The 12292-nt window shown below is 51.6% G+C and overlaps 1 protein-coding gene across 1 annotated transcript in view; it reads right to left on the reverse strand.

The window, feature by feature from the left end:
- Window positions 1-12071, reverse strand: part of NTPCR (nucleoside-triphosphatase, cancer-related) — a 226180-nt gene extending 214109 nt beyond the window's left edge. Inside the window, exon 1 of the mRNA XM_030198131.1 lies at window positions 11936-12071. Coding sequence (XP_030053991.1) covers window positions 11936-11969 — 34 coding nt within the window. The 5' untranslated portion in view covers window positions 11970-12071. The remainder of the gene's footprint in view (window positions 1-11935) is intronic.
- Between the last annotated feature and the right edge of the window lie 221 nt (window positions 12072-12292).

The raw sequence follows: 12292 nt of genomic DNA on the forward strand, positions 1-12292 counted from the left end.
CAAAGGCCCGTTTCTGAGAGCAATGAAACGGGCGCTAGCAAGGGTTTCATGGCTGCATGGCTCGTCGCGGTTTTTACCTGGTTCGTGGCGTGCACTGCTGTTGTTTCCGTTGTAGCTCTGTGTGGGTGACGGTTTTCGTGCCCCGCCCTCGACATCATCGCATTTTGACGCGAGGGCGGAGCAGAGCTACAGTGTGGAAATCCGGAGTTTGTGGCCTGAGTAGATCGTTGGAGGTGAGAATGTGCTCTGCCCTCAACATCATAACGTTTGACGCGAGGGCGGGGCCCAGAGACTGTGATTTTCGTGGCTTCAGAGCTTCGAACATACGAACCTTGGCTTCAGTGACGTCATCAGAAAATAGAACGTTGAGGGTGAGTTTTATATATATATATATATATATAATTTATATTGGACAGTGCGTAGCGATATGCTTAGTCATGTAATTATTCTAGTATACTCTCTATGTATACTTAGTAATATTTCATATTTTATTATTTGTTTTTTGTCAATTTATATATTTGATATATTATGCTCGTGTGTTATATTTTATTACTAGCCGTTAAGCCCGTAAAAACGGGCGGGTATTGGAATGTTTTTTTCCCCAAGGCCCCCCTCCCGTTGCAGCTGCAAAGCCCCTGCCATCCTCCTTCCCTGCCAGCTCCAAGGCCCCCTCTGTCCCTCCCTCCCAGCTCCAAGGCTCCAGTCCTCCCCCCTTCCCAGCTGCAAGGCCCCCTGCCCTCCCTCCCAGTTCCAAGGCCCTCCCCCCCAGCTCCCAAGGCCCCCTTCCCTCCCTCCCAGTTCCAAGGCCCCCTGCTCTCCCTCACAACTGTAAGGGGCCCCATTCCCTCACAACTGTAAGGGCCCCCCTGCCCTCCCTCCCAGCTCCAAGGCTCCAGTCCTCCCCCCTTCCCAGCTGCAAGGCCCCCTGCCTGCCCGCCCTCCCTCCCAGTTCCAAGGCCCCAGGCCCTCCCCCCAGCTCCCAAGGCCCCCTGCCCTCCCTCCCAGTTCCAAGGCCCCAGGCCCTCCCCCCCAGCTCCCAAGGCCCCCTTCCCTCCCGCCCTCCCAGTTCCAAGTCCCCCTGCTCTCCCTCACAACTGTAACAGCCCCCCTGCCCTCCAGCTCCAAGGCTCCAGTCCTCCCCCCTTCCCAGCTGCAAGGCCCCCCGCCCTCCCTTCCACCCAGTTCCAAGGCCCCAGGCCCCCCCAGCTCCCAAGGCCCCCCCAGCTCCCTCCCTCCCAGTTCCAAGGCCCCCTGCTCTCCCTCACAACTGTAAGGGCCCCCCTGCCCTCCCTCCCAGCTCCAAGGCTCCAGTCCTCCCCCCTTCCCAGCTGCAAGTCCCCCCGCCCTCCCTCCCACCCAGTTCCAAGGCCCCAGGCCCCCCCAGCTCCCAAGGCCCCCCCAGCTCCCAAGGCCCCCTTCCCTCCCTCCCAGTTCCAAGGCCCCAGGCCCCCCCAGCTCCCCAGGCCCCCTTCCTTCCCTCCCTCCCTCCCAGCTCCAAGGCCCCCCTCCTTCTGAGACGTCCCATGTCCCCTCCCCCCCCCAAGGTAGCCGCTACCGCCCCCCCCCCCACGCCGGAGTCGCCACCACCCCCCCCTTCACCCGGCCCGGGCCCTCTCTTCGTTATTCAACTTACAGCAGCGCCGAAACAGCAGCAAGCAGTAGCTCCCGTTGGCCTTCCTTCACTGCCTGTGCCTCGCCCTCGTGTGACGTCACGTCGGCGAGGGCGGGGCACAGGCAGGGAAGGAAGGCCGACGGGAGCTGAAGCTGAGCTGCTTGCTGCTGTTTCGGCGCTGCTGTAAGTTCAATAACGAAGAGAGGGCCCGGGCCGGGTGAAGGGGGGGTGGTGGCGACTCCGGGGGTGGGGGGGCGGTAGCGGCTACCTTGGGGGGGGGGAGCGGTAGCGACGTCAGCGGTTCCCTCCCTCCCCTTCAGCGCAGTTTCCCTCTCTGTCCCGCCCCCCTTCCCCGTCATCACGTCTTGACGCGGGGGCGGGACAGAGAGGGAAGTCTCTACTGCGCATTTGCAGGTGAGTCGGTCACTTGCCATTTATAGGTTTGATGATCTATGACTATTATATATTTGTTCATTGTAGCCCCTGACGCAGCCCTAGGTGGGCGAAACACAGCCTGTGTCAAGCGATTTGTTCATACACGGTATCTTCAATAAAATCTTTTTGTTGTGATATTGATCTGCTGGCTTTCTTTCCCATATTGGATTTTGCAGATCGTTTGCCTTGTTATTTTTTGGGACCCTATAAGTGGCTGTGGTACTGAATCTAGTCAGAGGAGGAGATGATCAACAGAGTAACTTTTTACAGCAGTGGTCTCTCTCCCTCTCTTAACAAATTGCTATGGCCTGGTTTCTTTGCCATTTGATACTTTACCTTTCTTTGTCCAATTACTTTATCTAATTGCTCTATCTAATTACTCTGTCCAATTACTTGACCTATTCTGTCTAATTCCCTACCTAATTACACTAATTCCTTTACCTAATTCCCTAATTATTTACCTAAATCCCTAATTTACCTTGCCTAATTGTTTATTGCCTAATTAGATTATTGTCTAATTGCTTTATCATCTTATTGCCTTGTTATTATCTGTACTGGAATAAAGACTATCCCTTTAGAAAGAAAATAGCTTCTGTCCTTTCTATCACCCCTTACCTCGGGGGTGGTTGGTCCATCATATCTGGGGTGGGTGTGAGGAGGTAGAAAAACCTTATTTGTCCCATACTTCCAAATTGTACATTCCATATCATCATGCTGATCAATCCATAGACTGGTGGGTTGTGTCCATCTACCAGCAGGTGGAGATAGAGAGCAATCCTTTTGCCTCCCTATATGTGGTCATGTGCTGCCGGAAACTCCTCAGTATGTTCTCTATCTCAGCAGGTGGTGGTCACGCACAGCAGCAGCTCTGGCTAGGTCTCCAAGCCTAATTTTTAGGTTTTGTTGAGTACCTGGGGTTGAGGGCTCTTCTTGAGCAAGTGCAAACCTGGTGGAGCCAGGTCCCTCCTTTTCTCCCCCCTCCCGCTGGCTCCGTTGAAAAAAAAAAATTTTTTGGACGTCCTTAAGGGCGTTTATTTCAACATTTATTGCAGCTACTCACTGGGACACCAGTTCGTTACAGCTCGGAGCAAAATGCAGGTAATTTTTACCTTTTTGTAGCGGGCAGGGGGTTCCCCGATCGGTCTCCACGTGGCCTATGGCGTCGGAGGGCGAGGGTGCAAAGAATCGCTCCCCGGACCGCGTGTGCGCTTCTAGCGGGGATGCGGGGGTCTTAAAGTCTGATTCGCCCTTGTTGGGTGTCAGTTTGGAGGCCGGTCAGTGTCCCGGTTCTTCCTCCGGTGCGGCGGATTTTCCCGCCATAAACGCCCATCCCCCGCTGCTCGCCTCAGCCATCTTGGCCGGCCACTCTGCTCGGACGGCTTCTTCTTGGGCCGCCCTTGAGGTGGGAGACGTTAATTCTATGGCCGCCCTTGATTTGGGCGACGGCAAAAAAGTGGCCAAAGTTAAGCGCCGTTCTTCCCGCGCGGCTCCTTCGCGGAGTGTCACGCCGGATGCCATCTTGGCTGCGCAGCATGTTTCTCCCCCGCTCTTGCGAGCGCCGGTTGAGGGTGCGTCTAGGGCTGTGGCCCAGGCTGCTGAAGTGCACAGTCTGGGGGGTTTCTCCCCCGAGTTCATTTTGCTGCTGCATCAGGCCTTCCTTATGCAAAACGCTGCCCCGGCTCCCTTGTCCGATAAAGGGGTTGAGGCCCCCGGAAGTAAACGCCCTCGGGTGGATTTCCAGGCCTTAGAGGACTCTGTCTCCTCTGATGTAGATGAGGGCAGCGTATCTGGATTCTCCCAACGGTCCTTTGGGGATTCCTTGGAGGAGACGGATTCCCGCTCGGATGGAGCGGATGACCCCTCTGCAACGCGGATTTTTCACTCAGAGGACTTGCCCAACCTGTTAGTGCAGGCCATGAGCATTTTGAAGATTTCCTCTCCGGAGGACGTCTCTCCCTCAGCCCCTGTTGGCTCCGCCATTATGCTGGGGACGAAGCGCCCGCCTAGAACCTTCCACGTGCATGATGCCATGCACACCTTGATTTTGGCTCAATGGGATGTCCCGGAAGCGAGCCTCAAAGTGGCTAGGGCTATGTCCCACCTCTATCCTCTGCCTGAAAGTGAACGGGAGGCCTTTCTTTGGCCTACAGTGGATTCTTTAATCACTGCGGTGACTAAGAAAACGGCGTTGCCGGTGGAAGGTGGCATGGCCCTAAAGGACGCCCAAGACAAAGATTGGAGGCGGCCTTAAGGTCGTCCTTCGAGGCGGCTGCTTTAAGTTTGCAGGCCTCAGTTTGCGGCTCCTATGTGGCCAGGGCGTGCCTGACGATTGTGCAGCGGGCTTCCCCCTCGGATCCTTCCTTGAGGGCTGATTGGCCGGCCCTGGAATCGGGCTTGGCTTATTTGGCAGACTTGCTGTATGATGTCTTGAGAGCCTCGGCTAAAGGTATGGCTCAGACAGTCTCTGTGCGGCGCTGGCTTTGGCTGAAGCTTTGGTCTGCTGACCACGCCTCTAAGTCCCGCCTGGCTAAGTTGCCTTTTAAAGGCAAGCTGCTCTTTGGGGTCGAGCTGGACAAAATTGTGACCGATCTCGGCACGTCTAAGGGCAAGAGGTTACCAGAGGTCAGGGCTCGGGCCAGTGGTGCTCGCTCCGGTTCCTCCAAAGGACGGTTTCAGGAAGCCTGTCGGTACCGCCCGGGCAAGTCGGGCTCCTCTGCCCCCTCTTCCTTCAAAAGGAACTTCTCCCCCAAGCAGCATTCCTTTCGCAGAGACCGCCGTCCCGGAGGTGCGCCCTCCGGTCCTCCCCCAGGGTCTCGTACCCAATGACGGGGCCCTGGTCCATGACCCAGTGCAGATTGGAGGACGCCTGTCCTCGTTTCTGGGCGAGTGGACCAGGGTAACTTCAGACGCTTGGGTGCTGGAAGTCATCAGAGACGGCTACAAGCTAGAGTTCTGCCGACCCTTAAGAGACGGGTTTGTACTCTCTCCCTGCAAGTCTCCGGTCAAAGCTGTGGCAGTGCAGCAGACTTTGGACAATCTGATCCGCCTGGGTGCGGTCGTTCCGGGGCCAGAAAATCAGCTTGGCAAGGGACGTTACTCCATTTACTTTGTGGTAACAAAGAAAGGAGGTTCTGTACGGCCTATCCTCGACCTCAAAGGGGTCAATTGGGCCTTGAAAGTCCGGCACTTTCGCATGGAGACTCTCCGCTCTGTTATAGCGGCAGTGAAGGCAGGGGAGTTCCTGGCATCCTTGGACATCAAGGAAGCGTATTTGCATATTCCCATCTGGCCTCCTCATCAACGCTTTCTGCGTTTTGCAGTCCTGGGCCGACACTTCCCGTTCAGAGCCCTCCCGTTCGGGTTGGCTACTGCTCCGCGGACCTTCTCCAAAGTAATGGTGGTCATCGCGGCCTTCCTGCGAAAGGAAGGAGTACAAGTCCATCCTTATCTGGACGACTGGTTGATCCGAGCCCCCTCTTATGCAGAGTGCGGCAAAGCTGTGGACCGGGTGATTGCTCTTTTGAGCTCCCTGGGGTGGATCATCAACTGGGAGAAAAGCCAGCTGCGCCCGACTCAGTCCCTGGAGTATCTGGGAGTTCGATTCGACACCCAAGTGGGCAGAGTGTTCCTGCCAGACAATCGGATTGTCAAGCTTCAGGCTCAGGTGGACCAGTTCCTAGTAGCCTCTCCTCTTCGGGCTTGGGACTATGTGCAGCTGTTGGGCTCTATGACGGCCACGATGGAAGTAGTGCCCTGGGCCAGGGCTCATATGAGACCACTACAACACTCTCTGCTGCAGCGCTGGACTCCAGTGTCGGAGGATTATGCTGTGCGCCTTCCCTTGGACCCAGCAGTGCGCAAGGCGCTGAGCTGGTGGCTGAAGACAGACAAGTTGTCTGCAGGAATGCCTCTTGTGACCCCGGAGTGGATTGTCGTCACGACGGACGCCTCTTTGACGGGCTGGGGAGCCCACTGCTTGGGAAGGACAGCGCAGGGGCTTTGGTCTCCTGCAGAGGCAAAGTGGTCTATCAACCTCCTGGAACTCAGAGCCATTCGGTTGGCGCTTTTGAGTTCCTCCCGATACTGGCGTTGAAGCCAGTACGGGTCCTGTCGGACAATGCCACGGCTGTGGCCTATGTCAACTGCCAGGGAGGTACCAAGAGCGCCCCTCTAACCAAGGAGGCCATGAATCTATGCCAGTGGGCGGAAGCGAACCTGGAACAGCTGTCAGTGGCCCACATTGCCGGAGTCATGAATGTCAAGGCGGACTTTCTCAGTCGCCATACCTTGGATCCCGGAGAGTGGCAGTTATCGGCTCAGGCGTTCTTGGACATCACGAAGCGCTGGGGCCAGCCGAGCCTAGATCTGATGGCATCATCGGCCAATTGCCAAGTGCCGCACTTTTTCAGCAGAGGACGGGACCCTCGATCCCTGGGAGTAGATGCTCTTCTCCAACAGTGGCCGACACAGGAGCTTCTCTATGTGTTCCCGCCCTGGCCCATGTTGGGCAGGTTGCTAGACCGGGTGGCAAAGCATCCGGGCCAGATAATCCTGGTGGGTCCGGACTGGCCCAGACGTCCCTGGTATGCGGACTTGATCAGGCTCTCAGTGGACGACCCTCTGCGACTGCCAGTGGAGCAGGGCCTGTTGCATCAGGGTCCCGTGGTGATGGAGGATCCCTCCCCCTTTGGTCTTACGGCCTGGCCATTGAGCAGCAGCGTCTGAGGAAGAAGGGCTTCTCAGACAAGGTCATCGCCACTATGCTGAGAGCGAGGAAGCGCTCTACTTCTACTGCTTACGCCAGGGTTTGGTGTACTTTTGCAGCGTGGTGTGAAGCAGGCTCACTTTCTCCCTTCACTGCTCCAATCTCGTCAGTGTTGGCATTCCTGCAAGAAGGTCTGGAGAAAGGCCTGTCGCTCAGTTCCCTTAAAGTCCAGGTAGCGGCTCTGACTTGCTTCAGGGGCCGCCTGAAGGGTGCTTCCCTGGCTTCGCAGCCAGATGTGGTACGTTTTCTCAAGGGAGTTAATCACCTGCGCCCTCCTCTGCACTCAGTGGTGCCTGCGTGGAATCTCAACCTGGTGCTAAGAGCCTTGCAGAAGCCGCCTTTTGAACCCTTGTCGAGGGCATCTCTGAAAGACCTGACGTTGAAAGCAGTCTTTTTGGTGGCTATCACTTTAGCCAGAAGAGTTTCCGAGCTCCAGGCACTATCATGTCGAGAGCCTTTCCTGCAGTTCACTGAGGCAGGAGTGTCTATTCGCACAGTGCCTTCCTTCCTGCCCAAGATTGTTTCTCGCTTCCATGTGAATCAGCAGATCTGTCTCCCTTCCTTTCGTAGGGAGGACTACCCAGAGGAGTACTCTGTTCTCAAATATCTAGATGTGAGACGAGTCATCATCAGATACTTGGAAGTCGGATCATCTGTTTGTCCTGTTTGCAGGTCCTCGTAAGGGTCTGCAGGCTGCTAAGCCTACAGTGGCAAGATGGGTCAAGGAAGCCATTGCAGCGGCTTATGTGGCCGCGGGGAAGGTGCTGCCTATCCAGCTGAAGGCTCACTCCACTAGAGCTCAGGCGGCCTCGATGGCAGAGGCCGGGTCCGTCTCCTTGGAAGAGATTTGCAAGGCGGCAACTTGGGCATCGGCCCATACCTTCTCCAGGCATTACCGCTTGACTGTGGCTGCTCGGGCGGAGGCCCGGTTTGGAGCTTCAGTGTTGCGGTCAGGGATTTCAATGCCCCGCCCTGGGCGAGTACTGCTTCGGTACATCCCACCAGTCTATGGATTGATCAGCATGATGATATGGAAGGTAAAATTATGTATCATACCTGATAATTTTCTTTCCATTAATCATAGCTGATCAATCCATAGCCCCTCCCAGATATCTGTACTGTTTATATTCTGGTTCCATTTCAGGTTCAAGTTTAGTCTTCAGTTCCTGTTCAGGAGGACTTCGTGTTCAAGTTTTTTCAATTGGATTCTTCAAGAGTTGAGACGAGTTTGTGTTACAGTGAGCTGCTGCATTCCTCTCCCCTCCGTTTTACGGGGCTGGATTGAGACCTAAATTCTGCCGGCGCTCCCTCCCGCTTCGCGTGGCTGTAGGGCAGCTTTGTACCCCTCCCGCTTCGGCGGTGTTAGGGTCAGTCAGCTCCTCCCGCGGTTGCAGGATAAGCCAGATCCCCCCGCATCGGCGGGGTGGTATCCCTCCCCCACTCCACGGGGATGAGCTGGACGGATTCCCCTCCCCCACTTGTGTGGGGATGAGCTGGGTTAAAACCCCTCCCCCGTTTCGGCGGTGGTGAGCTGGGCAGAGTGTCCCTTTGTGGGTGTAATTCTCTAAGTGCTGAGTCCTGCGGATGTAGCTTTGATATTGACATACTGAGGAGTTTCCGGCAGCACATGACCACATATAGGGAGGCAAAAGCTTTGCTCTCTATCTCCACCTGCTGGTAGATGGACACAACCCACCAGTCTATGGATTGATCAGCTATGATTAATGGAAAGAAAATTATCAGGTATGATACATAATTTTACCTTTCTTATGGTACGTAGATATAATTCCAACATAATCACGGTCCTCACTGATACTAGGCTGTCAGAGGAGGCCCTAACAGACTCCACTATAAACACCTGAAAACCTGACTGGCTGGGTATGTCCCAAGGACTGGGTTGAGAACTGGTCTTCAGTCGTAGTCATCAAGGGCCACCAGTGGGTCAGGTTTTCAGGATATCCCTAATCAATATGCACAAGAGGGATTTGCACACAATGCATGCACATCTCCTTCATGCATATTGATTAGGGATATCCTAAAAACCTGACCCACTGGTGGCCCTTGAGGACTGGAGTAAAAACCATGGGTCTACAGCTGAGGTTCTCAACCTAGTCATCTAGACACACCTAGCCAATGAGGTTTTCAGGATACCTGTAATAAATATGCATGAGATATATTTGCATATAATGGAAATAATTAATACAAATTTATCTCACTTTATTGCAGGTATCCTGAAAACCAAGAACTGGGTTGAGAACCCCTGGTTTAAAGAATCAACTTTCTAAAAATTTTCAATAAATAACACATTTGATTTTTATTGGAAAAAGACCTCATTTGTTTTTGGTATTTTCAACCCAGTAAAACGTCAGAAAACAATTATGGGTATGGGATAAGAACATCTATATGGTCTGTGCCCTGAAAAGGACAGGTACAAATTCAAGTTAAGGTATACACATATGAGTTTGTCTTGGGCAGACTGGATGGACCATGCAGGTCTTTTTCTGCCGTCATCTACTATGTTACTATGTTACTATATGTTCATATCTCTCTAAAAATGGAATGGGATCAGATTGATGTGGAGGAAAACCTGGTGAAAACATACATCAAGGGTCCTCCCCCCCATCTCTTAATATTTAACCATTTACATAAGAGGTAAACCAGAACAGTTACAGACAATTTCTCCGTAACAGTTTGAAAAATCTGTTGACATTCTCCACTGATTTCATCTATTCTACATTACAGCAAGACCCCCAGGTACAAATTGTTAACCTAGATCCGGACCTCATCCTCCTACCACAACCCATATGACCAGCTACATCTTAAAAACAATCAACAACAACCGGGATGCATTTGTGCAACATTCATCCTATTGTATAGGCCAATTTCCAAATTCTCCCTCTGAGTTGGTTATGTGGTTCCTTGGGAACTAATGCATTAAAAAAGGGCCCCATATCTTTAAGAATTCCCCCCCCTTCCCTCTTCCACACCCTTGCCAGTCACCATCACCAACCTGCCAGTAATATCAAACCCATTAATCTCTCCCTATGAGTGTTTAATTGTCCCTGCAAGAGCCCCAGCATAAAAATCTTTGGGGCCAATGGGAATGCCATTCCTACAATGTCCCTTACTCGCTGCAGCACCTCCCAACACGTTTGTATCCTCTAGCATGCCCACCACATATGGAAGAGCATACCCCTCCAACACAATCACCTTTCATTTTAGACACTAGCACTGGAGTAAGACATATCCTACAAACAATTTTATACTGCATTTGCCTACAGGCTATAGAAATAGCGCACTTCAGCCCACGCTTATATACCGCCTTTCAGTCTTCAACATCTAATGAGACTCGACAGGTGCCTGTATGCCTCCTAACCTCCAAAGTGGCATATATATCCTAGCACGTAATCCCCTAAATCTTCCTGCCCATACAAATACAACTCTCCAAGTCATGCTTCTCTCTCATACAACTCTTCCAATTCTCCCTAGATGCAAAGTATAACAATTGAAAATAATGGAAGAAAGGGACTCTTCTACTATGCTACTCCAATTATTGCAATAATATCAATACTCCAAACGGCATTCCCTCCATCCATCCCAAAAACATTTCTGAAGCAACAGGCAAAAGATCTGCAGTCTTGATTAGGGGTAACAGCTGACCCGCTATTCTTTTTAAGGATTTTAACAAAAAATATGCCTCACACATTCTTCGGTTTTCAGCTCTCTACTTCTCTTTTTATCTGCCACCTCTGACTTTGGTGCTATCCGCTGCTTCTCTAATTCTACCCACTACACACTCTGTAGCTTTATTGTATAAAGCCAACGGCTAGCTCCTCCCTCCTCTACTGGATGAGCTATTCCATGCCAACTAATTCTAGTCTCCCCCTCCCCCAAAAAAAGTTTTAATGGACTTTTCACATTTTCCTAGTTATTATTATGGATATGAAATGTGATCCTGTGCTGTGCAGAAAAATTAGGTGTAAACTGTACTAGAGACTGAAAACTCAAATGAAAACAATTCTACATTTAATACTGCAATAGTTAACACAGTGTGAACAGAAGAGGGCACAACACCACATTAACTAAACCAGAAACAGACTATGAAATCATAAGTTGTGCAGGGCATCAGCACATACAGTGAATAACAGAAGGTCTCTCCCATTGCATGTTAGTCTGTAAACCTTGTTCTTGACCTAACCCAGTGCATTATAAGAACCACTCTGTATTCTTTACAACCCAACAGATGTTGGAAAACAACTCTACCCAAGTCACAGATCAATATCTGTCTAGGGACAAAACTCAAATTTTATAGAACTGGAGCAAATTTGGCATGGGAAAAACAGGACATATTGGAGATTCCAGAGAAAAGTAAAGTTCCCCAAAATGTCTCAATGCATTTCTATGGGAGAAGCAGTTCCAGCTTCTGCAGCATAGAAACATAGCAGCAACTCTCCAATCATACACATAGGAAGTGGAAAAAATTCTATTAGAAATGTTGCTACACCCCTACCCCTATGGCTAGCTCTTATTTGATTTCTTTGTTGTAAATTCTACTACAGACCTAGGGAGTCTTTTACTAAAGCTTTGCTCGAGTTATCTGCAACAAGGTCCATAGGAATAAAATGGGCCCTGAATGATGCAGATAACTAACTTTCTTAATAGTTCCTATACTGAGCGGGACGGTGTAAAAACCGGATACTGAGCACTAGTGTCGCAACCAAATAGTGGCAGGAAAGCAGAGCAATATGGGACAAAACAGAAGCACTCTGCTTGGTTTATAATATCCATCCTTTGAAATCTCTTGCCAATGACATCTAATGATTTGATATTTTAGCAGGTATGGTTTAATTTTATTATTCTTTTCAAACTATGAGTGTTTGGGTACTGCTCCATTCAAACCTCCCTCCATTTCCCCTCCAGGTCAGCGGCACAAAGAGAGTAAGCCATTACGGCAGATATCCTTACTTAGATTAAATAACTTTTCTTGCACATTCCCCTCCCTTAAAGGAGTCGGTTAGCGGATTTCCCGCGCTCGTTACCCCACAAATACCGCCGCCCGTCTACCTTGCGCACACGGTGAGACCGTAAGGCGCCGTTTCGCACGCATCAGGGGACTACGTTACCTGGCTGTCCCGTTAAGAAAACGTGTTTGTACATGACTGCCGCAGATCCTGTTCTGCAGTTCTGCACTGTGTATTTGCGGCCTGTATTGCTTCTCCGCCTCCCTATTCCCCGGACATCCCCCAAATCATGGCCACGCCCGGAGTATTCGCCAGAGCCTTGCACGCCAATACTCCCGCACCGTGTCCCATTGCATGCATGGATTTGTAGTTCTCAGTTAAGGGACTACTGAGTGCATGCATGCACTGGGCTTACAACCAGAACTAGCTCAGACATTGGCCCTGCTGAACCCAGCTTCACAATGTCCAACTGTGATCCTATAAACACTAATATTATGGCTGTTAAATTTCTCACTTTTC

The sequence above is a fragment of the Microcaecilia unicolor genome, chromosome 3 (assembly GCF_901765095.1).
Source record: "Microcaecilia unicolor chromosome 3, aMicUni1.1, whole genome shotgun sequence".
In the NCBI taxonomy this organism is placed as follows: Eukaryota; Metazoa; Chordata; class Amphibia; order Gymnophiona; family Siphonopidae; genus Microcaecilia; species Microcaecilia unicolor.